The following is a 25,895-nucleotide window of genomic DNA, read 5'->3' as shown; positions in this document are numbered from 1 at the left end:
GTAGCTGTTTGATCTTCCAGACTTTGTGACCCCAGTGTAGCCCAGCCCCTGGAATAGTGGCTGGCATTTGCTGAGGTCAGTATTTGTTGAAGGAATGAGTGGATTCATCACGACAAGGAGATATCGAGGCAGCGAGGCGATAAGGAGTAGCCTCCAGTCTCGTCACGTTAATGGATCTCCCATTGTAACCATTAGACAGCACTTCACATAATAGCCACAGAATCGTGTTAGGGAAATGGGCTTGGAAGTGCAGCAGGTTCCAGTTCCTGGAATAGTTAATTTGAAAAGATCGTAACGAGTGCATTCTCCTATTTAGGCCTGCTGCCGGTGAAGTATCAGTCTCTTGTCCCCATTTTAGCATGGTCTATCCAGACGTTGTGTTGCTTGGCCCCAAACCACCCCCACACACCCACCCACCCACACACACACACACACACACACACACACACACACACACACCCCACCCCACCCCCACCCCCCCCCCAGCCAGCAGAGCTGGCCTTTATGGAGTGCCTGCTGTGTGCCAGCCAGGGATGTGCTTTGGGGATGGAGAGAAGGGGAGAGGAACACAGCTGGTCCCTGCCCTCAGCCTGAAGTCCGATTAAGACAGGAACAAAGGCGACCGCGGTGCAGGGTGATAAGTGTGTGTGTAATAAAGACGCGCGCTTGCTTATGGGAGCACAGGAGGGGGCACTTACTGCCGTGGGTCGTGGGTCGGGGGAGGGGTGGGGTCGTGAAGGAGGGGCTGTTTGGGCAAAGCCTGAGATGACAGTCTGTGGGCTTCTGGGGGGGCTGCCCCAGGTGGCGTGTCCTGGCTGGCAGGACGGGGGAGTTCCCTGGAGCCTTCTCGGTTTTGCCGGGACACTTTGTGGGCTGGGAGGAGAAATAGATGGCAGTGGGTTCAGGGGCTGTGGCCTGGACCCTCTTGTCTTCGTCTGACCTTTCACTCCCTGGGACCTCTGTTTTGAGGACCCCTCTATCCCAGCCCTCATAATCTCACCAGATTCTTTTTAGAGCTGGAAAGGCCATCGGGAATTCTCTCTTCCAGAGGAAGAGACCTAGAGCGTAAGGGGCTGGGGGAGGTGGGTGGGGGGAAGTGTTTACAGGTGAGTCAGTAAACATGGTATTTCCCGTCCACCAGCCCCTCTGTGTCTGCCACGTCCCAGTCCAGTGAGCGAGGGTCTGCTGATAGAGGAGCCAGTCCGGCATGGCAGAAAGGACCAGCCAACCCTAGAAGGGTTCTTTTCCCAACCTCCCCCTTGAGCTCTTTCTAAATAAGAGCCGTTTTAGAAAGACATCAGGAACGTAAGATTTGGAATGATCTAGAGAGAAGCTTGGGCCAGCTGCCCTTATTTTCCACGTGTGGAAATGTGTTTTTTCAGTTCATCCTCCGTGAGTGTTTTGTTTTTTTTTTTAAGATTTTATTTATTTATTTGACAGAGAGAGAGATAGCGAGAGCAGGAACACAAGCAGGGGGAGTGGGAGAGCGAGAAGCAGGCTTCCTGCCGAGCAGGGAGCCCGATGTGGGACTCGATCCCAGGACCCTGGGATCATGACCTGAGCCGAAGGCAGAAGCTTAACGACTGAGCCACCCAGGCGCCCCCTCCGTGAGTGTTAAAATGACATCCCTGGATGGTAAGCCCTGAACCAAAATAGAGAGACCCAGGTGGGGAGCAGGCGGGATTTGGGGTCTGCTGAGTTTGAGCCACCCAGTCCATTCAGGGCACCGTGCCTGGTTTGTAGCTGCAGAAGTCCAGGATGGGCGTATGGATTTGGGGAAATTATGAATCGCTTAATGGTCACAGTTAATGCATGTGGGACTACTCTTGCTTCCTGCCAGCCCAATTCTGTCTGCCACATAGTGCTGCTAAAGCTGTATGCTAACTAGTTCTGTCCCCCCAGGAAACCCACTAATGAGGCACTGGCGCCGTGGTGATAGGTGTTGGGTAGGCTAGAAGTGCCGGATAGTAAGAGGAGCGAGTACATCGGAGGAAGAGCGCCGGAATGGTGATTTTGTGTGTTTTTAATTGTGTTTGTTGTCTAACGACTGCCAAAAGATCCGTGTTAAAGAACACTTGGGAAGAAAACCATCCATGGTTTCTCCATCCCAACACAGGGCTTTTAGTTTTCGCAAACCATTTTTATCAAGCAAACCATACAGCGCAGACAGATTTCTGTGTAGTTGGAATCACAGCTTCTTACTCCTTTGTGGTCTGTTTATTTAACGTCGACATAAGAATCTTCCTGATTCCTGTCTCATCCTTATAATTATCTGTCCTAACAGCCCAGCAGTATTCCCGACTGTTGATGGGCCCAGCTCTGTGTCCCTGTGGTTGGAGTTTGGGTTGTTTCTTCTTCGTGCCCCAGACCCAGCTTTATTTCTCCAGTAGATAATGCTCCAGAGAATATCTCTGCGCCTGGAGCCTTCTGCTCCTATTGAATTGTTGCCTTTAAGGAGTGTTTCCAGGAAGGAAGGAGCCTGAAAGTTAAAATCCAGTGCCATATTTTTGAGGTTTTTTTTCTTAAAGTTATTTTTTTTTGCTTTTTGTGAGTGCTGTTTTATATAACACAAATGCAGACATGCACATAAAACAAAGGCTCAGTTTCACAAACTTCAGGAAGGCAGACACCCTTGTACCACCCCCCACGTCAGGAGCTGGGACCCTGCCAGCCAGCGGGAGGTCCACTGTGGGCTCTCTCCCTGGCACATCCCCTCTGGGCCCCTGAGAGCAACAACTCCCCTGACTTCATTGTAACCACTTCTTGAGCCTCTCTTCAAGTCTTCTCACCCAATGTGCGTCCCTACACATTGCAGTTTCGTTTTGCTTTTTTTTTTTTTTTTTATAAAGGTGTCTTTTAGATCTTTTGTAACTTCTAGGTGCCCCTCCATCCCTTTACTTCTGTCTCCTCTGTTTGTTGAAGAAGCTATGTTGTTGTCCTGAGGAGTTTCTAGAATTTCCCACAGGCTGGATCTTGCTCATTGCGGCCCCATTACAGTTTAGAACATTCCTCTGCATTTCCTGCAGTTGGCTGTTGGATCTACTGGTTGAATCAGCCCCAGACTTGTTTTGTTGTTGTTGGGTTTTTTTTTCTTGTGGGGAGAAAGATTACATCTTGGGGGGGTGCTCTTCATCAGGAGGTACTCGATGGCTGGTTGTCTTCTGTCGCGATGTTAGTAGCCGCCGGGTTTCAGTGCTTAGCACCTAACATTCATTAGAAGTTGCAAAATTGTGATACTGCAATTCTGTGATTCCTTCTTCATTTTGTTGTTGCTGTACTACTATAAAGAGAAATTCTGCCCATCTGCTATTTTTAATACCTTTATTGAGGTGGACATACCATATAACTCACCTATCAGAGGTGTATAATTCGGTGGCTTTTAGTATATTCATAGAGTTGTGCATCTGTCCCACGCCCAATGTGGGGCTCGACCTCATGACCCTGAGATCAAGAGTCACATGCTCTGCTGACTGAGCCAGCCAGGCACCTCTGGTTTTATTGGGGTTTTTTGTTGCTTGTGCTTGTGGTGTTTTATCTAAGAAGTCATTGCTTAATCCAAGGTCATGAAGACTTGTGCTTCCGTTTTGAGAATTTTATAGTTTTAGCTCTTGCGTTTAGGTCTTTGACCCGTTTTGATTTAATTTTTGTATATCCCATCATTTACTCTTTGGTTACCCAGTGCTACAGCCAACTGGCCAGATCAGTGCCTGATCTCTTCCCTTTATTTACCAGTTTTCATAATAAGGCATTGGTTCCTTATTCATCCTATGAAGTTGTTCTTTGGTGTTTTGTTTTGTTTTCATTATGAGTAATTAGATTTAATAATGAGTTTTTATTATAATACAAATAATTACATTGTTTAAAAATATTTTGTTTATTTGAGAGAGAGAGTGAACAAGACAGCGAGCAAGAGAGAGAGAGAGAGAGCATGAGCAGGGGGGAGGGGCAGAGGGAGAAGCAGGCTTCCCGCTGAGCAGGGAGCCCGATGCAGGGCCTCGATCCCAGGACCCTGGGATCATGACCTGAGCTGAAGGCAGATGCTTCCCTGACTGAGCCACCCAGATGCCCCCAAAATAATTAAATTTTTAAAAATTGTGTATACTGTGGCATATTACATGTATACAATATAGAGACAAAAGTGGTTTTGGTTTTGTTTCTTTTTAAAACGTTTTGTTCTTTTTTTTTTTTTTAAGATTTTATTTATTTGAGAGAGAGAGAATGAGAGAGAGCACATGAGAGGGGTTAGGGTCAGAGGGAGAAGCAGACTCCCTGCCGAACAGGGAGCCCGATGTGGGACTCGATCCAGGGACTCCAGGATCATGACCTGAGCCAAAGGCAGTCACTTAACCAACTGAGCCACCCAGGCGCCCTAAAACGTTTTGTTCTTATCCAGTGGTCACATCCTCAGTTTTCATCTACCCAATTGTCTTCCAGAAACATGCCAAAGGCCAGGATCTGTTTGATCAGATCGTGTACCACTTGGACCTCGTGGAAACAGATTACTTCGGCCTCCAGTTCCTCGACTCTTCCCAGGTTGCTGTGAGTACTCCTTTGACACGTTTTGGGACAGTTTGATTTTTCATGCTAATTGCAGATCCACAATTGCTGGAGATTGGTAGAGGGAAAATAGGAATTAAATGGTGATGTTGTTGCAGTAGCGAGCGTTGGGGTGGCGGTGATGGTGCCCATGTGACATTCATCCACATGCCCCCTCCCTTGAGGTGGCCAATAACCGGGAGAGGAAGAGAGAAAGAAGCGTTCCTGTGGTGCAAGGGAATGCATTCGGGAAACATTTCTAAGCATAGGGGTGCAACTTGGGCACATTTCTAGAGTAGGTAGAAAGCAGAAGATATACCAGTCTAGAAATGCTTTTAATGATGCTTTATTTTTAACCGGCACAGGGACTGCAGCATCATCTTCTTGTGGACTCTTGCTGGGTGGAGAGAGCGGGTGCTGTGAACACACTGAATGTGATCCCAGCCAGGCTTAGTGGGTGCAGGGGTCCGGTCGGAGCAGGTCTTGGCACTGCCTGAGAACCATCTTGCAGGCTCCAGGAGGTTGTGTTAGGTCAGCTGGGCCTGGGACAGAACTGTCCACAGCGGGGGTGCTAGAGGGAGTGAACCTGACGTAGCTCAGAGCCACTCTTTTCAAAAGCACGAATGACTTCACAGTCTCCTTCCCCAACAAAATCTAACTCTGGGTTTCAAAGTAATTTATTCAACAATCAAAAATATTTTTTGAGGTGGGGGGGGATGGGTGAAATAAAGGGGATTAAGAGTATATGTATCTTGGTGAGCACTGAGAAATGTATAGAATTGTTGAATCATTATATGGTCTGCCCGAAACTATTACAACATGCCTTGTATGTTAATTATAATTGAGTAAAAAAAAAAATATTTATTGAGCATCAGTTATGCACTGGGCCCCTTTTAAGCACTGTAGATAAAGCATTGAACACATACATGACAGATGGTAGTAAGTGTTAAGAATAAAGCAGAGTAAGGGGAGAGACAGACTGAGTAAGGGGTGGTGCTATTTTAGATTGTATGAAAGGGTGAGTTCCCTGATAGGAGATGTTTGAGCATCCGTGGCTAGTCTTTCTCCCTAAAGACACTTCTTCACATACTCCCTGGGGGGTCACATGTGCCAGTTCAGGCTAAGATGCTCAAAATCGGTGCCTAGAAATTGGGTCCACCTGAGAACGTCTGTGTCACGCTGAGTCCGAGATGATCCCGTGGAGTCAGGACTTCCGTGCATCCCTCTGGCTGCAGGCCTCCTAGGCGGACACCCCCTCTGCTCCCACCAGAAGCCCCTCTGCACCTCAGGACTTCCTGTCCACCATCCCCTTACCTCCCTGACTGTTGCCACGAACTCTCCAGCCGCTGCCTTGAGTTAGTGGTCGGATTCCTTCCCCATTTCCCAGCTGGAGACTCGTTCCCCGCCCGCCAGGACCCAGGACAGGGGCGACCAGCTTTCCTCTGCCTGCCCCCCTGTCCCGCTCTGCTGTCGTCCAGGTTGGGCCACCTGGTGCCCTGCCTTCTGACCTCGCAGGTGATCTCAGCCTTTCTTTTCCCCTGGGCAGCCTGGGAATTCAAGTTGCCCATCCTTCTAAATACCCTGGACACTGTTCCCTCGCACTGAAACTTGGGCAAACCTCGGACACATTCACTTGGGTCCCGTCACCGCCCGATCGCTCCAAGAGCTGGAATTCTGTCGTTCCCGTCCCATGATAACTTCCCTTGGTTCCGTCTTTCCAGTCCCCCTGCACGTGGCCTTGGACCTTAACCGTTGCCTCCTGCCTCGTTCTCCCCTCTCGCGGCCTGGCGGAGCCTCAACCCTCTTGCCTGTCTGCTTTTTGATGCTCCTGCCCCCGTGACTGTCCCCTGGCCTCCCCTCAACACACAGGCCCATCTGTTCTCCCAGGGTGGCAGGCTGTGCCTTTTGACCCCCGCACAGGTCACAGCTCACAGATACAGCAAAGTCCAGGCCCCTGGGCTACTCTTGGAGCCTGTTAGCCCCTTTGGGACTCGGTTCCCCTTCGGAATCCTGACCACAGCCCTGCAGTCCAGTTCTTGCAACAACTCTGTTCGTGCACTTGGCCTTACCTCCTGCTGAGAAGACTGAGGTCATTTAGCTAAAACCCTTTGAGTTTTCTTACCCTGCACCTCAGAGTTTCTCTTTCTGTCTATCCTTTTCACCGTCTGGTTTTAAGGAAATGTGCATGTTTCTCCAGCATTTACCCCCTAGACCTGCATCACAGTTCCATTTCCATTTGCTTTCTGAGTGCCAGATTTAGAGTGCTCCTGTCTGTGTCCAGTATCCTCCAGCTGTCCCATCATCTGACACTCGTCAGCCCTCCGCTTCCCAGAAACGCTTCTCCGTTCTGCCTTCTATGTGTCCTCACGCATGTGGTATTTGGGGCTTTAGAATGTCTACAGCCCTGGACTGTGAGTCTGACCTGAACCTTGTTCCTGGCGCTGCCCCTCACTTACTTGGGGGCTTTCGATGAGCCACCTTTTCTCCCTTGTCCTCAGTTTTCTCATCTGTAAAATGGGGCTCTCAGACCTGTTCCTAAGAGCTCTTCCAGTTCTCATGTTCTGGAGGGGAATCAGGTGTGTCTGCCCCACATGGCTTCTCGTGTCATCGTTTCGGCTATTAGAATCATGTGCCTGCTGCCTTGGTGCCATGTCCTCATCCCCAGGTGACCCCTCTCCAGCCACTCGGATTCCCAGAAAGCCAAAGATGGGACTCCATTATGAAAGACCCGGCCATGCACCTCCACTCCCTGGGCGGCCAGGCGTTCCCGTCGGCCGGCACCCTGGCACACGTTCGGCAGAATCCAGGTGTCCTTCCAAGGCCAGACACCTGCAGACACTCAGACTCTACCGGCTCTCACATCTTTCCAGCTTCCAGCTCTGAGCGCGATGTGCTTTTCTTCCCCAACAAAGCAGGTGCAGGGTCCTCATCTACCTGACTTTGAGGACGGGGATGTGCGGGCGCATGCACATGCACGTGTGTGGCTGAGATGCTACCGTGTGTACAACAGGGATGTGCAGCAGAGCCCTTCTCATTAGTCTTGATTTCTAGGCTGGGCTCATGGCAGGCTGCATTCTGGTGAGATCTGCACTTATCTGTATGCCTGTGTTTCTGGGTTCCCCTCCTAGCATGCCCTTTCTCACCCCGTTTAAACTTCTGGCTGTCCTTCAAGACCATCTCGGAAGACAGCTCTTCCTTCATGCAGCATGTCCTGAACCTCCCGGGCTTCTCCTGCCCCCCTGGCCTTTGAGCTGCTTTGCCTTCTGTGGTAGTTTGCTCATCTGGCCTTGGGTTCATTATCTGTGTATATAAACAGACCTTTCTGATTAGATCCTGAGACTTCGGATTGCTTCTTCTTGGTGACTCTTATTGACAAGGCATACCCCCTAAAACCTCAGTCTTCAGCCCCAGAAGGGACCTTAGAAGCCATTTGTCAAATGTTTCTCTTGGTGGTGAAATGAAAGCCTTTCGACTTTGGCAGGGCCCTCAGTGAGTAGCACAGCTCAGACTCAAACCCAGGTCTTAGGACCTCAGGGCTAAGTGCTCTTTTCAGTATGCTACCCCTGCGAGCCTGTTTTCCTAACCGTAAAGTAGAGGCAGTGACATCCATATCACAGGGAAATAGAGGGGCTCAGTGAGTTAATGGAGGAGAAAGGGTTTTGTACTCTAACATGGGTGTGGGTCTCCTCTTCCTAGCTGGGCAAGCTGAGGGGGGACCAGAAGTCATCACAGCTCCCAGAGGTGACGCACTTAGGCTAGCTGGAACCTGCAAGGCTGCCTTGCCTGTGGGAGAAACGTTAGCGATTTAGGTGATCCCTTTGGGACTGTTCCCTGAGTCGTTGATTTTTCCGGGCGCCTGGAACAAACGAAGCAATTGATGGCAGGTGTAATAGATGGGGGCCAGAAAGGGAAGGGTCCGCTTGGCCTTTGGCTTATTGCCATGTGAGGCTCCTGCGAGAAATGACATCCCCACCCTGCCCCTGCATGCAAATCGGAGGGCTGGCAGTGGCGGGGCTCTTGGCACAGCTCTCTGCATACCCAGCTTCTGTCCCCAGCTCCCTGCAAAGAGCCAAGCCTGGTTACCATAGTGCGCTGCCCAGCCCTGAAGCAAGGTCAAAGTCTATTGGCATTGCCTATTTTTAGCAGTTGAGGCTGGGGCCTCCCTGTTTCCCTTTTCCATAGCAAGGCAGGCCGCAGCCTATTCTGTAGATCTCACCTTTGCCCAGCTCAAAGCAGGGGCAGGAGTTCTGTTTTTATAGAGGAGAGCTTTCTTCTGAGAAAGGAGGCTCTGGCCTACACCCACCCAGCTTTCTTAGAGACTGATCAGATAGCTGCTGTTTCCTGAGTTCCCACTCTCATGAGCTCTGAGCCGGGCGTCAACCTAAAGACTGTACACAACTCTTTATTTAACCTTCATCATCTGGAAGACTAGCCATGGAGCAGACCCGTTTTACAGATGATGAAGCTGAGGCTCACTAGGAACCTTGTGAAGGTCAAAGTGAGGGACGGAGGCAGGATGCAGAATCTGGTTTCATTGCAAAGGCCAGCCCTTTCCACTGGGCTCTCCCCGTTCCATTACACATGGTAGCATCTCAGCCACACACGTGCATGTGCACGCGCCCGCACAACGAACATGTTTAGGCAGTAGCCATTCAGCGGACTTTGCCTTGGAGCTTCCTCACTGTCAGTCTCTGTGGTGCAGGTTCCTGCCTGGGGAGACAGACTATCCCAGTGGAATGGGGAGGGGGGGGCGGTGTGTCTTCACTCTGGGAGCCTGGGGCAGGACTGCCTGAGTATCAGTGAGGAGCTGAGGGAGGCATCAGAGGGAAGAGGAGTGGTGGGGATTTGGGGCAGGGGTAATAACAGCCCCACCAAGCAGGAGCCTCCCTCCGGGTCCTGGGGGCAGGGGTTCTGGAGGGCAGGTGTGGCCATTGAAAGTCCCTTCCAGGGGGGCCCCTCCCAGCAGGAAAAGGGAGCATTTTATGGTGGTACGCTTTGCAGCAAGGGATCCAGAAAAGGTGATTTGGGCCTTTGTCTCTGGACTCGCGGGATGTTTTTCCTCTGGTCTTTATAGCCTAGAATCAGGTTCGTGGGTAGTAAGAGGCCCAAGGCTGCAAGGTGAGGTTGACACGGATTCACTGGCTGCCGAGAGGGTCAGTGGACGCTGCAGGGGCGTTTGCGGCTTCGCTCTGATGATCGCTTGGAATGCCATCCCACGTGCCCCTTGTGCAGACCCTGCTGAGCCTTCCTGCCATCTCCGGTGCACCTGGAGGGAGGGGCTATCGGGGTGCTGTTACTGTGAGACAGGCAAACCTTCCGTTTCAGTGGTCTGTCACAGTTTCCATGGCCACTGGGTTGATTCTTCAGAAGCGTGTTTGGGCAGAGCTCAGTGCACAGATGAGGAAACAGTCTCGGGGGGCCTGCCCATGGCCACACACCAGGTGGGAGGCAGAGCGGGGACTCGAACTCTGATCTCCTGCCTCCTTCTATTTTAGTGCAGAGGAGTGTGAAACAGCTCAAGAAATGCTACAGGCCTCCCAACAACCTGTCTCTGAAGGCTGGCAGAGCGAGGGTTTTCCTGCCCACCTGCGAATATTGATGCTGGGTGGAAAGCTATTGATAAAGGGGCCTCTGTAGTTGATTTAGATGAATCCCCCAGGAAATCTCAAGTAGCTGATATAAGGGAGGTTACGGGGCTTCATCGTGGGTGAGAAGGAGCGATCCCTCCTTAGGCAGGGAAGGCACTTCGAGCTAGTGTGTGGTGTGGAGACCCAGGGCCCTGGCTGCTGACACAGCCTCATTTCTGACCCTGCCCCTGCCTCTCTAGCCATGGGATTCCGGGGCATCTGAGCCCTCCGCACGGCCACCTTCATCTGCTCTGAGGCCTGAGCCAGTGATGAATGGGACACAGTCCAACGTGGGTTTCTGCCGACACCACCAAGCAATTAATTCTGTCGCCGTCTACCTGCAGATAGCCTCAGATCCCACAGGTGAAGGGCTCAGTCCTACAAGACTGTTTTCCACCCCGTACCTTCCCCCATTCCACACTTCAGGTGCCAGTCACGAGTCCAGATTGTTACCTGTGTAGATGGCAGGTCCCCACGACCCACTCTGAGCTCAACTAGTTTTCTAGAACAGATTATAGAACTCAGAACCATTTGACTCACGAGATTACCAGTCCGTTATAAAGAGAGTAACTCAGGAGCAGCCTGACGGAAGAGCTGGATAGAGCAAGGTGTAGGGCCAAGTGGGTAGTGCAGGGCTTCCATCCTTCTCTGGGTGTCCTGCTCTTCCCACGTCTGTGCGTTCACCAGCCCTGAAGCTCTCCGCATCCTCCCTTTAAGTTTTTGTGGAGGCTTTGTTACAAGGGCACGATTGATTAAATCATTGGCATTGGTGATTGATTCAAGCTCCAGGCCCTCACCCCCTCCCCTTCCCCAGAGGTCAGGGGAGGTGGGAGGGAGAGACTGTTAGCTTCAACCCTCTAGTCACAGGTTAGTTCCCTGGCAACCAGCCCCCATCTTAGGTGCTTTCTGAAAGTCACCTCGTTAACATAAACTCAGGTGTGATTGAAAGGGATTTGTTATGACTGTCAGGACACCTTTATTGCTCTTACAGCATAGAAAATTCCAAGGGTTATAAGAGCTCTGTGCCAGAAACTAAGACCAAATATATATTTCTTATTATAAGTCATATCACACACAGTAAGCTCCAAAAGTGTCCTTTCCCTTCTTTCTCTTTTCATCCCTTGGATATGGGATTATCTCTTCACATTTCATCCAGCTCTAATTTAAACACAAATAGACACTCTTTGTAAGCTAAGAAACTCTACAGGTACCAGGCCCTAGTGATGAGTTCTACCACTCACACTTGATGGTGAGGGCTCTGGGGTTGTTCAGGCGGGTTTTATTACCTTTTCAACCCGTGAGCTTCTCTTGGCCATTGTGGTTCAAGTGCTTCTGTATAGATTTTAGTTCTCCAACCAGCCTTATGCATGTCATGGTTCCAGAACTGATGTATTGTCAGAACGGATGAGCTTTGCCAAATCGTCTCCCATCTTGATTTATGGAAAGGGTTTTGCCAGATTGACTTGGATGAGAAATTCAGATCAGAAACCACCTTTCTAACACCTGTTAGACTGTTTGAGTTAAATGTCGTGCCCTTTGAACTTAGAAATGCCCTCGTCTATCTCCAGTGACTGGTTTAATGGTCTCTTAAGAGGGCTGGAGCCATTTGCCTTGGCCTTTGCCGACAGGCAGTGTGGCTATATTTAGCTGGGATGCAGGTGAACATCTAAGACAGGTCCCGCTGCTGCTGACTGTAGGCCTCCGAGCCTAGTGTAGTATATGATTTACTAAAGGCCACGTTGCGCCCTAATGCCTGGGTATTCATTGTGAGGTGGTCTTGTGGGATAAAACACGAGTGATCAGAGTCTGGTCAGCTCCTGCAGCTGAGAAGAAAGGTAGGTCATTTTGAACTGGTTGGATACAAGATAGGTTTTATCATCTCTTGTTTTAGGATTATGGCTGGATTTCTTACCGCCTCTGATGCAGGACAGGCAAGCAAACCTGATCGGAACCCTCCCGATAGGGTCAAGGAGCTTTTAAAATGAAACTGTTTCTGATGACTTTCCCAGCTTAGTGAGCCCCAGACTTCTCACAGGCCTCCATCCTGGTACGTCCTGCTTTGGGCAGGGTCCCGTGGCTGGGCAGGAAGGATGGAGGCCAGCCCCCATGGATCAGGGAGCTCCTTACGCAGCATGGCCAGAGGGAAAAGCAGTTTGCTGTCTAGTAGGAGCGCTAGCCATGAATTGTCTGTTAACACCAACCATAGACATCTGGCCAATAAACCCTGAAATTGCTTGAGATTTTACAAAGCCCGGACAAAGATTTTCAGAACAGGTCGTGGATGTGTCAAGATCCCCAAGATCAGTAGGATATATTCCCGGGTAAGAGGAGGCTTTGGGAAGACTTCAGCACTAAATATTTATTTATTTTATTTATTTTTTTTTTTTTAAGATTTTTTATTTATTTATTTGAGACAGAATGAGATACAGAGAGCACGAGAGGGAGGAGGGTCAGAGGGAGAAGCAGACTCCCCGCCGAGCAGGGAGCCCGATGCGGGACTTGATCCTGGGACTCCAGGATCATGACCTGAGCCGAAGGCAGTCGCTTAACCAACTGAGCCACCCAGGCGCCCCTATCTCTTTTTTTTTTTAAAGATTTTATTTATTTATTTGAGAGAGAGAATGAGCGAGAGAGAGCACATGAGAAGGGGGGAGGGTCAGAGGGAGAAGCAGACTCCCCGCCGAGCAGGGAGCCCGATGCGGGAGACTCCAGGATCATGACCTGGACCGAAGGCAGTCGCTTAACCGACTGAGCCACCCAGGCGCCCCCAGCACTAAATATTTAATGGGCACACCGGGAGCCTTTAAAAAACACTGATGCTCTGAGATTCTGTTTAATGGATCTTGGGTGGGACTTGGGGAATCGTGACTGCATTGCGCAACCAGGGTTGAAAACCACCGCCACGGACTTGGATCAAGATCGCAGTTTGACAGTGGAGGGAGGGGAACGGTGGGCTTAATGTGTCCTGTTCCAGATAGAAGGGGACTCGAAGGAAAGAAATGGGACAAGCCCCTTTAAGCTGTGAGCCTCTGGGGCTAATGAGATGAGGAGGCTGGTTGCCGGGGAGAACTTTCTTTGCCTGGTAATAGTACATTCATTTCAAAGTGAGGGGAAGGAGTTTAGTCATAGCCATTTAGTGTGATACTTTGGCAGGAAAGTAAATACACTTTTATCAGGTCTGTATCTGTCCTCCTCCCAGGGGCTAAGGTCGGACATTTTCTGCTTGGTTGAAGGCAGCAGTGATAGGGCATTCCGATGGGGCAAACTGATCTTTAAAAACTGCCCCATAGGCAAACAATGGAGTGAATAATGGGAGTGACAACCTGGCCTACCCCCATGAAGATCATATTCTCATTAGAAGTAAAAAATTATGCAGAAAAGTAAAAAAGAAAAAAGTAAATGGCATCCACAGCCCCACATCCAAAAATAACGTCTATAAATCCTTCTGGACATATCTCAATCGAAAATAATAATTTTATGTAAACGGGATCCTGGTTTGTTTGTTGTTGGTTTGTTTTTTTTTTCCTTTTCATCAAGTGTTGAGCTGTGGTTCTCTTCCCACATTGATAAAGAGGCCCACATCAGTTTTAAAGACTGAATAGTGGGGCGCCTGGGTGTCTCAGTCAGTTAAGTAGCTCCCTTCGGCTCAGGTCATGATCCCAGGGTCTTGGGATCGAGCCCCATGTTGTCAGGCTCCTTGCTTAGCGGGGAGCCTACTTCTCCCTCCCCTTCTCCCTCTGCCTGCTGCTCCCCCTGCTTATGCTCTCCCTCTCTCTATCTCTGTCTCCCTCTCTCTATCTCTGTCAAATAAAATCTTTAAAAATAAAGACTGAAGGGCGCCTGGGTGGCTCAGTTGGTTAAGCGACTGCCTTCGGCTCAGGTCATGATCCTGGAGTCCCTGGATCGAGTCCCGCATCGGGCTCCCTGCTCGGCAGGGAGCCTGCTTCTCCCCCTGACCCTCCCCCCTCTCATGTGCTCTCTGTCTCTCTCATTAAATAAATAAATAAATAAATAAAGACCGAATAGTATTTCATCATATGGACGAGCCATTTTTGTTAATCCTCCTTTGTTGATAGACATTTAGGTCATTTCCAATTTATAGGTATTAACAGTGAGATAAAGCATCCTGCCCTTGTGCCTTTGAGCCCTGCATCCTGCTGTGCTGATCTTCCTTCATTCCGATGGCTGAGCCGGTGGCTGAAGCGGAGGGTGGAGATGAGGAAAGCCCACGTCCTCCCATCGCACTGCTCACAGCTTATTGTGTGTTATAAGTCACCTGTTATTTGCTTTTGTGTTTCCTTATTCCCTTCCCCCCACACAGTCATAATGGGCTCTTTGGTGAGAGGTAGCGTACACCGCACTCATTTAGTCCCACCCTTCTTCATGATTAGAATGTGCAGAGTTGAGATTGCTTCTGAAAGGACATTGGCAGTCAGCAGAAGGGCCTCTCATTGCAAGCAGCCAGCGAGAAACCCACTCTGGCTGTGTCGTTCCGGATGTTCCCCTCAGGGACGTTGCAGTGTGTATCCAGTTGACCTAAAGTGGGAAAAGTTCCTCTCTGTCTCCTTTTAAAAAAATGCTATCAAGCATGTATTTATTTCTCAAGAGTCTAATAGGGGCCTGCTGGGTGCCGTGCTCTGTGCCTGGCATGAGACACAGGAATTATTAAAGCGCACCGTCCCTGCCCTCCAGGGTTCGGGATTGCTTGGAGGGGCTCACAGCGTAACGGTCCTAAATGCTGTTTTCTGTGGAAGTTGAGCTGCTGAGGCTCATCAGGACTGTGGTATCAACCACTTAGACATTATAGAGGAATTTGCATATGAGAGAAATGGTTTTGTGATTTCCTGTGGTGGATAGGACCCAAGGGTTCTTTCTGATGAAAATGACAGGAAGTTGAAATGTCCTCGTTGACCAGAGCAAAATTATCTCCAGCCAATCCCTGCCTGTCTTCCCAGCTTCCTTGGGGGTCCTTTTCCTGGCAAAAGAATAAAGGGGTCATGAATTTGGGTTTTATAATTTTAGCATTTAGAGCGACAGAGCTTCCAGACCCATGCATGATCAGAGATTTCCCGGCAGTGTGGCTGGTAGTCTTTCCTAGGCTGATGGTGACTTGGGAGAAGATTGAGTGTAACGTGAGAAATTTAGGAGGAAAAAGCTGCCGTCACTCTGCTGACCAGAAGGGCCTCCACAGATCAATTAGTTAAAAGATTTTAAGTTCTTTTAGGCACTTCTTTGAAAAGCTAACTCTCCCAAGAAAAAATGTACTTACTGTACCTAAGCATGGATTTTTTTTTTTTTTTTTTTTTTATACAGTCCCACACAGTTTGCTGATCCCCAGCCTGAGAACCCTGATCTGGTCTGATCCCTGGTTTTATGGGTAGAATGACTAAAGTTTATAGAGGAGGGTAAATGTGGGCTATATCGTCTAGCTGATGAACTATTCCTAAAGAAACTTTTTCTTTCTTTCAGCACTGGCTGGATCATTCCAAACCCATAAAAAAGCAGATGAAAAGTAAGTAAGCAGAATTTAGCCTACTCACTTACTTCTTTTATCAGAGAGTAAAACTCCTTTGCCAATGTTTTGAGGTATTATGTTTTCATCAGGACTTGGGAGCGTTTTTAAGATAGATCCCATTTTAAGTGGATGACTTTTCATTTCTTAAGGCTGGCCAAATGTTAGAGTTTAAAATTTGGATAAGATTTTTAGTAGATATTAAAAAACAGACTACGCTCTCATTTGAAATCAGGCACCCTTGCCAATGAGAACTGATTAATATGCTGTTCAAAAGCATGACTTTACGCCTATTACATTCATTTGCTAATGAGTTATAAAAGTAGACTCAGAGGATGGAAAAGCTGGAGTTCTGACAGTCTGGTCCAGCTCTCTGATTTTATAGGTGTGGTAAGCCCATTTCTTCAGTGTTGTGTATGCGTGGGTCCTTTTAAAACATGGAATACTTTACAGTGTCCTTACTGTATTTTTAGATTACAGAACACTTGCTGTTTATGCGTCACTTTCCTTTAGCCCACTTCGTATTTTGTAAAAAGTTAGTATCTGTTTGGAATATCTTGGCAATTGGATGAAAGTAAAATGTCAGCTCTTAGTAATTCATCTAGATGGTTAGGGTTTTATTCCAGAATGAGTTACTAGCTACGCCGTCTCTGTCAACGCAAAAGCACATTTTAGTTTTCCAGATTGAAGGATTGCAAAGAACTCACTAGCTTTCTATGCCCCATTGTGACCTCCCCCATGTAACGGTGAATGTATGACTAGAGTTAACGTGTTTTTCCTTTTGTCCATTCTCTGATCTTCAAAATTGGGGGAAAACATCTTCAACCTTCCATCTCCATATGTTTAGTTGGACCTGCTTATGCTTTGCACTTTCGAGTTAAATATTATTCTTCAGAACCGAACAACCTTCGTGAAGAGTTTACAAGGTAGGACAAAATGCAGAACAAGATTCCCCTCTTTCTCATAGCACTTACCTTATAGCTTACGGGTCCCCTGAGTTGTAGGTCTGCCTCCTCTTCTATCTGCTAACTTTATATTCTGAGCAAGAGTTATTAGTACTTTGCCTGTGCTTGTCTTTGTATTCTGTTGAAAATCTACCCTTTGCTTAATTTGTCCTTTTTCTCAGTGAATCAGAATTAAAAGATTTATTTTCTTGTCACATTTCTGTTTTGTTGGGCTGTGGGTAAATTGGTGAGTTGTTCTTTATACTGTCACTTTGTTTTTGTCTAGGTACAAAAAGGGAAGGCAGGTATTGGAAGAGCATTTCTTAGTCCCAAATAGCTATCTTATTTTTTTTTTAAGGGGCTGCACAGTGTTCCCTTGTTGCTACAGTATCAAAGTTGTTGGAATCCCTTCATGTTATCTTTCAGCCCCACTGGATTTCTTTTGAGGTCTGCCTGCCTTATGCCTGTCTCTTAGACTTCAGAAACAGTGTTGAAGCAAAAGAGACTTTAAAAACATTTTAAGTATGGAATTTCCCTCCAGCTACCCTTCTGACAGTGAGATTCTGTACCCAGCCTTCCGCTGCTTTAGATGTCCCCAGAACCTCCTTGTCATTTGCGTGATGGACAGTAGTGGTGACATGTCAGCTCATGGTGGTGGCCATTAGCCTGGAGATGACCACCCAAGGAACACTTTACAGACTGTTTTTCATCATTCTCCACCCTGGAGAGCCCTACTGGCCTTCCGTAGCTAGGTTTTCCTGTAGAAATTGGAAGTTCTGGCCATGTCAGCCCTGTTTTCTCTTTGACGTGAGTACTCAGCTCTGTGGTGGCTAAGCAGCTTTCGGAAGCAGGAACATTCTGGAATGTACTAGAACCTTCAGCTCCCCCATCCTTTGATTTCTGGGTCACCCACATTCTCCTAGATCCATTCCAACAGAGAGTGACCGTCTGCTTTGTTTTCAAAATCCAAACAAATTATTCTAGAGTTTCTCTTTAGAGTCCTTTATGAAACATGCTGCTTCTAGCCATCATCAAAGCCAGTGATTCTTAACCAGGGTTGTGTGAATCAGAAACACCTAGGAAGCTTTTGAACAAATCAGATTCCTGGGGACCACTCTTGCATGGAAGGCTGATTCCGTAGGTATGGGGCGGAGCGTGGGTAGCTTTGGCTTTTACAAAGCACTGTAAGTGGTTCTGATGCCCACATCCTCCTGGTTAAAAAAAAAACAGTTAAGCCAAGACACTTAATTTTTTTTTACTTAGGTGAACTCCACTTGTGTTACTTGCTACTTTCCTCTCCCCATTTCTCATTACCCCATAACCCCCTGCAGCCCAGTTCCGGGATTTTTGGTGTGTGTGGGTGTGTGTGTGGGGCGGGGTGTGTGTGTGTGTGTGTGCACACATTTGGTTTTTAAAAGACAGAGTCTGCAGTTAACCTGCATCAGGAAAAAAGCCTCAAGCAGTTGCTAACTACAGTCAGCTGTAAACTTTCTGATACAGAAGAAGCTGCACGGTTCCTGGAATCTGCTGGTGGGACTGGCTGAGGGCCAAGTCCAGCGGCTCCGCCCTGTCTGTTTGATTGGACACGTCGCATGCCTGTGTGTGAGCGCTCTTCTCAGCACCGAGGGTGCTGCCGAGGCTGTCATTGGGCTGTGCCGTGTTCCATGTTCCATCCTCCAAGTATCTTGCGAATTCTGTACATGCGCTCACCTGCCTAGCTAGGTTCTGGGATGCCTTCCTGGAGACTGAGGAGGAGATGCTTCCACCAAAGTTCTCATTTGATTTGGACTCCTTTATACAATGCTGAATTCTGGGCTGTGGGCGGGGCGGGGTTTGTGATGGGCAGTTGGGGGTTGGAAGCAGCTGGGAAAGAGGACCCTCTGTTGACTTTTGTGTATGTTTATCAGGTACCTGTTTGTTTTACAACTCAGGCATGACATTCTTTCAGGAAAGTAAGTATGTTTTTGTTCTCACTCTTCACCCAGGATAGATCATAGTATATTTCTAAATCACGGTTGTTGTTGTTGCTGTTTTAACTCTTCTACCCTTGTTCCCTTTTCAAAATTCAAAAAAAGTACACCAGGCATTGTAAAGTGAGTCGAATACTTGTATCACTGTCATCCTCATCTTATTTTAAATGATTACTATATGGCTTGAAGCATTTCCAAGAGCATTTAGTATCTTAAGTGATGTGCATTTGGGAATAATTCTCTCCCTGATCACATCACTGCCCCATTCGTAATGGCTTTTGTCGTATTTGCAAGCAAGATACGTTATTAGTATGTATACACTTACAAGCATTTGGATAGTCCAAAGTCTCATTCATCACCATCTGCATTTAAGCAACGAAACAGGTTATGTTCTGATTCTGATAGGAGGTTTAGACATCTCATCTCATTTCCTTTTCCCCTCTTAAAAATAGTTTTTCAATACCAGGCCTCTGGTGACAATGATTGGTGAGCACAAGGAGCATTGGCACTGATGTGGTTGGTCTCGCCTGCAGTATTTATTTTAAAGACGGGAAATTTCAATGGTCCTAGCCTTTACAGTTGTGTCACTTTTCCGCATACATATTGACCATTTTCGGTCAATGGAGATGGAAAATGAAGACTATACTGAATCTAAAAAGCGATCCCTGATGCTGAAAAGAGCACATCTTGATTTTGAATATAATCGGAAGGAAATTTGAAAAGTGATTTCCGAATTTGCAGACTCTGCATCGGACGTATGCTATAAAAACCTTAGCGCAATATATGTCATAGAACAAGTAGATTGTACAGTGTATACATTTGCCTTATTCAGCCATGCAATACGAATCTTTGGTGTGCGTGTTATGAGTGTGTGTATTTTTATCTCTCTCTCTCTCTCTGCATACTGTGCTCCTCATACGAAAGGCCTCTTAAGTCTAGTAATTGTCTTCAGTTTGGAAAAATATTAATGGCGACATCTTGCATTTGTACAGTACTTTGCAGTTTCCGTGCACTTCAGCCTGATTTACTGTGCTTCAAAGCGGAATGGTGTTCTGGTCCCAGCACTGCCTCCTACCAGCTGGATGACCTTGAGCAGGCACTCGAACACTCACTTCCTCATCTCTAAAGTGGGGGATGGGGGAGCCCTGGCAGCATCCATCTTCGGGGTTTATGAACTCCGTGCATTGACCACATTCAGCCGTACGTGTGAAAGGCTTTGAAAACTATGAAGTGCTATACCAATGTATGTCATTATTATTTTTCTAACTCAATTTGTAATTTGAAGTGTGAATGAGATCAGTGATGGGAGGTGTAGTAATACGCCTCTCTGGCTCTGCCGCCCTTCTCCTTATTAGAACGCTTGAGTGTATCCAGCTGTCCTGGCGGTGTTAGATATTGTATCTGTCTGTTTATTTTTAACATTATGACCTGGTTTCAAGAAAGATGTAAGGCAGCTTGAAAAGGCGCATGTACCATATCAAGTAAGTTTCAGAATCACAAGGCAAAGGGAAGGCTTTTCATTCTGTTTCCCAAACTTGCCCCATTCTTGCCAAATTCAGTAAAATTGCCCACAGGGTGGATAGAAACTGTACCGAGGTTGGGTTGTTTTGCTAGACGGTGAGACCGACTTTGGAAATAGGTAGTGGAAGTCAGCTTGTTTGCATTCTTTAACGTGGATAGCAAAAAGAGAAGCTGCTGGGAAAAATCATTATCTAAATATCACTACCTTTTGAAAAATGACTTTAATGATATTTTGTATGGTTTATGAGTATTAAAGTTCATATACAGAATTAATTTCCTCTCTCTTTTTTTTTTTTTTTTCCAAGATTGAAATGCCCCTATGAAACGGCTGTGGAATTAGCTGCTCTCTGTCTACAAGGTACATTCTTCTTTGGCGGTAATTAGCATTTTAATGTTATGCTCTCGTTTCAACAATTGATTATCCCGTGTACCAGGCTCAGTTCTCTACTTTGGGGGTATAAGTGAATATAGTAGGGCCTGCATCTCCAAGTAGCTTGTGGTCCCCTGAGGACATGGCAAAACCACATACAGGGTGTAGCGTAGTTCCTACAGAAAGACCTTCAGGAGGCTTGGAAGGTGAAGGCCCTTCAGGGGGATGAGTAGATGAAGATGAGCAAAGGAATCAAGACACAAAGTAGAAAAGTGCAGAGAGGCACCAGCAGTCGAGTGGTGTCAGAGGGTGGAAGTTCAAGAACCTGGAGAAGTGGACAGCCTTGAACCCTGTTTAGAGAGCATGACCTTCATGCTGTCAGCAGTAGACCTCTGAAGGCTCGTAAGAGGGAGGCAGGCCTGGTCAGGTGTGCATTTAGAAAGGTCACACTGGCTGTGATGGGGAGAGGGACTGGAGCAAGACCAGTGCTGGGGGTGCAGTTAAAAGGTGTTGCTGTAATAAAAGGAAACTGACTAGGGCACGGAGTACATGCGTACACACACACCAAAAAAAACAACACTGGTGGTACGAGAGAAGGACCTGGTCATTAGATCAGTGTTAAGAGGGGGTCAGGGAGGAGCCACAGATGGCTCCCAGTGGTGGGTGACAGGAGCAGTGAATGGTTAGAAGAGTTGGCTCCGGTGGAGGACATCCTCTGTGAAGGAAGGGCCTCTTGGCTGAGACGTGCCAGTGGGACCCCCTAGTAGCTTCTTGAGTGTGCACATCTGGCTCCATCAGAGAGGTCAGGCCAGAAACATCGACAGGGAGTCATCTGCTTAGAGGTGGGAGTTAGATGGTAGGTTTGCCTGCATGGTTGTCAACATTGACTCCATATTAGGCACTGGTGGATTTTAGTTTAAAATGCACAAGAAACACTTGCTGAAGTCTCCAGCATTCATTAAGAGGGTACTAACACGTAACTGCACATAAGGAATTTTATCAGTACATCAGATAGACCTATGTTGTGGATTCGTTTACCAGTGCGTTTATCGGCTTCTGTGGGATAATGAATTATGATGTATTCATTCATAATTACTAATTAATTTTGAATATCATCATAAGATTTGGCTTCCAACTTTTGTATTTGCCAATTTTTAAACGTTGATCTAAGTCTTCAAATTATAAAATCAGTACACATTTATTATAGACTATCAGGACAGCAGTACAATAGACAAGTAGAAGGAAGGAAGGAACCTATCATCCTGCCATCCACAGATAACCAAGAGTTTCTGTGAGTTGGATGCAGTTTTTAAAATATAATTCTGATCAGTTTTATACAATTTTATACAATTTTTGTATGATTTTTCTACTTGGTATTTTTAGTGCACGCACTTTGTCATAAAGATGGTTTTTAATGACTGCAGGATACTCCCCTTACCTGACATTTCTATTCCTTAGTCACTTTTTAATTCTTGTTCTCTAATGGGGGCTCGTATATAGTAGGTGCTCAGTAAGTATAGGATGAATCGAATGAAGTTGGAGGGGCCCTTTAAAGACCGTGGTTGAAGGGGGAGCCTGCCCGTGAGGTCTGAAAACACAGGTGGTAGAGGTGACAGTATCGTCCTCTGTAAATGTCTGTCCCAAATACGATGCTCAGTGCTTCACGCCCACATTTTCCTGATACAACAGTCCTTATGGTGAGTGCTATAAGGATCTAGAATGGCTTGGGGGACATGGAAATCTGCTCTCCATTTTGACCAGGTTCCGATTTCACCATCTGGCCAAGTAGCATCCACTCTAGAGTTTCTGAGTCTCCAGGAGGTTCTACCATCAGAGTTGGTGACCCAGCAATAGATGTCAGAGTGTAGTTAACAGGATGAAGTCACATCCCTGTCAGATCTGGGGCCATCAGTCCACTGGTCCTGAACCATGAGAGCTCGAGGCACGTGCGTTCTCATCTTCCCCTCCCCCCACTCATTTCCTGCTGTGGGACGAAGGCATCATCACACTCACAGAGTCCAGCTCTGGTAGGACCACTTGCCTCGCCCCAGTGAATGAGATTAGCTGTCTGTGAGCCTTTCTCGGGGAGATGACCCATTTGAGTTGGAACCACAACCTAGTGTAATTTAAGATGCAGTCAGTGTGTCCGGTACAAATGAGAAAGGCTGAAGGCTTAGACATATGAGTCGGGAAGGTCTCGTTACATTGTCCCTCCGTGGCCTCTTTTCCCCACATCCCATTGGGAAGTGCCACAGCCTGCCTTCCCGGTCAACCCCAGCGGAGCCAGCCCGCATCTGGCCATCAGGATCGCTGGAGCGTGTCTGGCTCTGAGTAAAATGGACCTTGTGTTTCCTCCCTTGCTTGAGCCTCAAAGACATGCCTTGCTGTGGTTGTCCTTGAATGCATGGTCCCTCCAGAGTCGTGACAGCGGCCTAGAGGGAAGGCCGTGCTCCTTGGGGGACTAAGTTGATCGTAGATTTGAAAGTTAGGGGGGCGCCTGGGGGGCTCAGTCATTAAGCGTCTGCCTTCGGCTCAGGTCATGATCCCGGGGTCCTGGGATCGAGCCCTGCATCGGGCTCACTGCTCAGCGGGAAGCCTGCTTCTGCCTCTCCCACTCCCCCTGCGGGGGGAGAATGGGACCATCGCCTGCTGTGTGTCCCGTGACCTTCTTTCATCCTTGCAATAGTCCCCATTTTTACTGGCGGGGCATCAGAGGTGGAGAGCGGTTAGTGGCTTTGCCCAGGTTGCACGGACCGTGGATGGTAGAGGGCGGGTCCCGGCCCTCCTGTGTCTGAGCTGTTTCCGCCTCCCTCCGCACCCTCCGCGGCCAGGACCCTGGCGGCAGAGTTCACAGACAACGGAGTGTCGTTTGGCCGGCAGATTCTCGGAAGGCAGGCGTGCTGTGTCAGCATATGTGTCCCAGGCTTTGCTCAGGCCGCTTCTAGTCCAGTAACAGTGAGGAGGGACACTGGCCCCCAGGCCCGGTCTCAGGAAAACCTTACCATCGTCCGGTTTCTTCCTCCCGCGCTTGATGATGTTAGTAGTGTTGCCGAGACAGGACTAAACCCAGGGCTCTGTTGCCCCACTTTGGCCCGTGCGTACAGGGGAAGGGTGGTTCGTAGGAAGGAGTTCTCGTCCCAGACTGCCCCTCTAGCCTCGCCAGCCCCCCAGTTTCAGGGTGAGCGCTTGGTCAGAGGTCAGTGGTGGCCTTGGGAGCCCAGCCCTCATCTTCGCTGGGTTTTTATTTCCAGAGCAGAATCTTCATTTGTGACTTTGCCCGAAGTACCGAGTAGCTGCACACCCTGCCCCAGACCACCCTGGTGATTTCAGGGTGCCGTCCACGTCAGAGTTGCAAATGAAAGGCCTCGGTCAGGTGAGGAAGTGTTGACCAGGTCCCCTCCCTCTGTCAGGCAGCATCTCGTACAGCCCTCCCACGGCCCCTCTGAGCTTGCATCTGTATGGACAGGAAAGTTTCATCCACTTCTGCAAGCCCATCGGGGTCCCTCCGGAAAGGTGGGCTCTGGGATTGGAAAGGTTGCTGGGTACTTAGTGAGTTGCTATGACTGGAGGGGTTCAGACATATGCTGATTCATCAGTTGGTGGGATTTGTTGTGTTGAGCCGTGGTTCTCAAGGTGTGTGCCTGGATCAGCTGCATCCGCATCACCTGGGAACTTAGAAATGCACACTCTCAGGCCTTATTCCAGACCTATGGCATCAGAATCTTGGGGGATGGGGTTCAACAGTGTGTGTTTTAGCGAGCCCTCTGGGTGATCCTGATGCACATGCAAGTTCAAAAGCCAGTGGTGCGGATCCCGTGTTTTCTGAATTACCCTGTGTGCCAGTCACCTGGGCTTCTAGTGAAAAGGCAGGTTTGGCTTCAGTAGGTCTGGGGCGGAGCCTGAGATCGGGCACCGTAAGCAAACTCCCGGTGATGCTGACACTTTGGGTAGTAGCAGGGCATTAGAGAAACCTCTGGAGGATTCCTTTACGTCCTGGGAGCTGCTCCCTGAGCTGTAGGGGTGGGGTCCAGAGTGGGCAGAGTGGATTTTCTCGTTTGTGTCTTGGAGGCCTGAGGCCCCCCTGTGTCCTCGGGCCCTTCATTCTGTGGCGTGCTTGGTGAGAGCCAGTAGCGTGCAGGGTGCCTCAGGCTTTTTGCTGGGATTGCTCACGTGGTTGTTCCTCTTCTGCGCTAGCATCTTCCTCCTGATTCTGGCTGACTTGCCGCAGTTGCTCCTGCAGCCTTGTCACCCCCTCCCCCCCTCCCTCCCCCCCTCCTGCCTCACTCCTTCCCTCTCCCTCCCGGCATATTTTCCCCCAGATTGTACATGTACTGAATTCTTGATTGGTTCTCTCCAGCACTGCAGCCTCGGCCTTAGCGAGAGCCTGCTTAAATGGATGTTTCAGAGCAGGTCCTCATTCCCTGCAGTTGCCTTTTATTGCAGATCTGGGCTCTACCACTTCACAGGGGAAATATAATCTGGGCCTCCTCGGGTAGGGGAAACAGTCGAGAGAAAGGCAGTCATAACTGAGATAATGGTGTTTTGCCCAATGGGGAGGGCACGAGGATGATTCTCAGATTCTGGATGTACGTGTGGGCTCCAGGTGGGAGTTCAGCCCTCCTGAAAGGAGGGGCTCCTCCACATGGGGGTACCTGTGCTTTATAATTGTGCAAACTGCCTCTGGACCTGGCTGCAGCAATCACCGAAAGCATTCACCGTCTCCTTTTTTCTTCCCTTTTATGAACCTCGCAGCGGAGCTGGGGGAGTGCGAGCTTCCAGAACACACGCCAGAGCTTGTGTCTGAGTTTCGGTTCATTCCAAATCAGACAGAAGCGATGGAATTTGATATCTTCCAGAGATGGAAAGAGTGCAGGTACCGAGATGCTACCACCTCGCATTCTGATGTGTTTCTTTCGTGATCCGTAAGCATGTGTCAGACTCTGATGTGCCAGTAGAGTTGCTCTGGTTGAAGACCACAAAACTGCAGCTCCCAACTCTTCACTTCTTGCCCATGCCTCTCAGTCCTGTGTTTCCAAAGGCCCCCACGACCCCGGTCTTTCCTGAGATACAGGGATACACAGGCAGGACCTCACCGCCCTCCCATTGTTCTCTGAATTACAGAGCCTGGTCCCGATTGGCTCGTTCCTGCCAGGGACACTGCTGCTCATCTGGCCTCCTAGAGAGAGCAAGGAGGCTCTGCCTCGGTGTGTTCCTCCACACCCGGTTCTCTGTCCATGACCCGAATCTTCTAGAGTAAACCCTTTAGAGGGTGGCCCTGTTGTCCCTTACAGGGACACTCGTATTTGAGACCACATGTTGTACAGTGTTCTATTTCAGGACATGTGGTCACCGCAGCTAGATCCAGCCTTGTTGTTTATGTCGAGGCTCTCCCCTCCTTCTCCTTGGGGTCTCCCT

General features: G+C 48.6%; 1 protein-coding gene across 1 annotated transcript in view; it reads left to right on the top strand.

Annotated features, from left to right (window-relative positions):
* The window catches only part of EPB41L4B (erythrocyte membrane protein band 4.1 like 4B), a 152,229-nt gene that overhangs the window by 59,048 nt on the left and 67,286 nt on the right, over positions 1-25,895 (top strand). Inside the window, exons 4-9 of the mRNA XM_044920420.1 lie at positions 4,435-4,539; positions 15,633-15,675; positions 16,523-16,601; positions 18,527-18,571; positions 20,416-20,468; positions 25,233-25,353. Coding sequence (XP_044776355.1) covers positions 4,435-4,539; positions 15,633-15,675; positions 16,523-16,601; positions 18,527-18,571; positions 20,416-20,468; positions 25,233-25,353 — 446 coding nt within the window. The remainder of the gene's footprint in view (positions 1-4,434; positions 4,540-15,632; positions 15,676-16,522; positions 16,602-18,526; positions 18,572-20,415; positions 20,469-25,232; positions 25,354-25,895) is intronic.

The sequence above is a fragment of the Neomonachus schauinslandi genome, chromosome 13, assembly GCF_002201575.2.
Source record: "Neomonachus schauinslandi chromosome 13, ASM220157v2, whole genome shotgun sequence".
Taxonomy (NCBI): Eukaryota; Metazoa; Chordata; class Mammalia; order Carnivora; family Phocidae; genus Neomonachus; species Neomonachus schauinslandi.
Note: the sequence above shows the minus strand (reverse complement) of the source record. Positions and strands in the feature narration are given on the sequence as shown.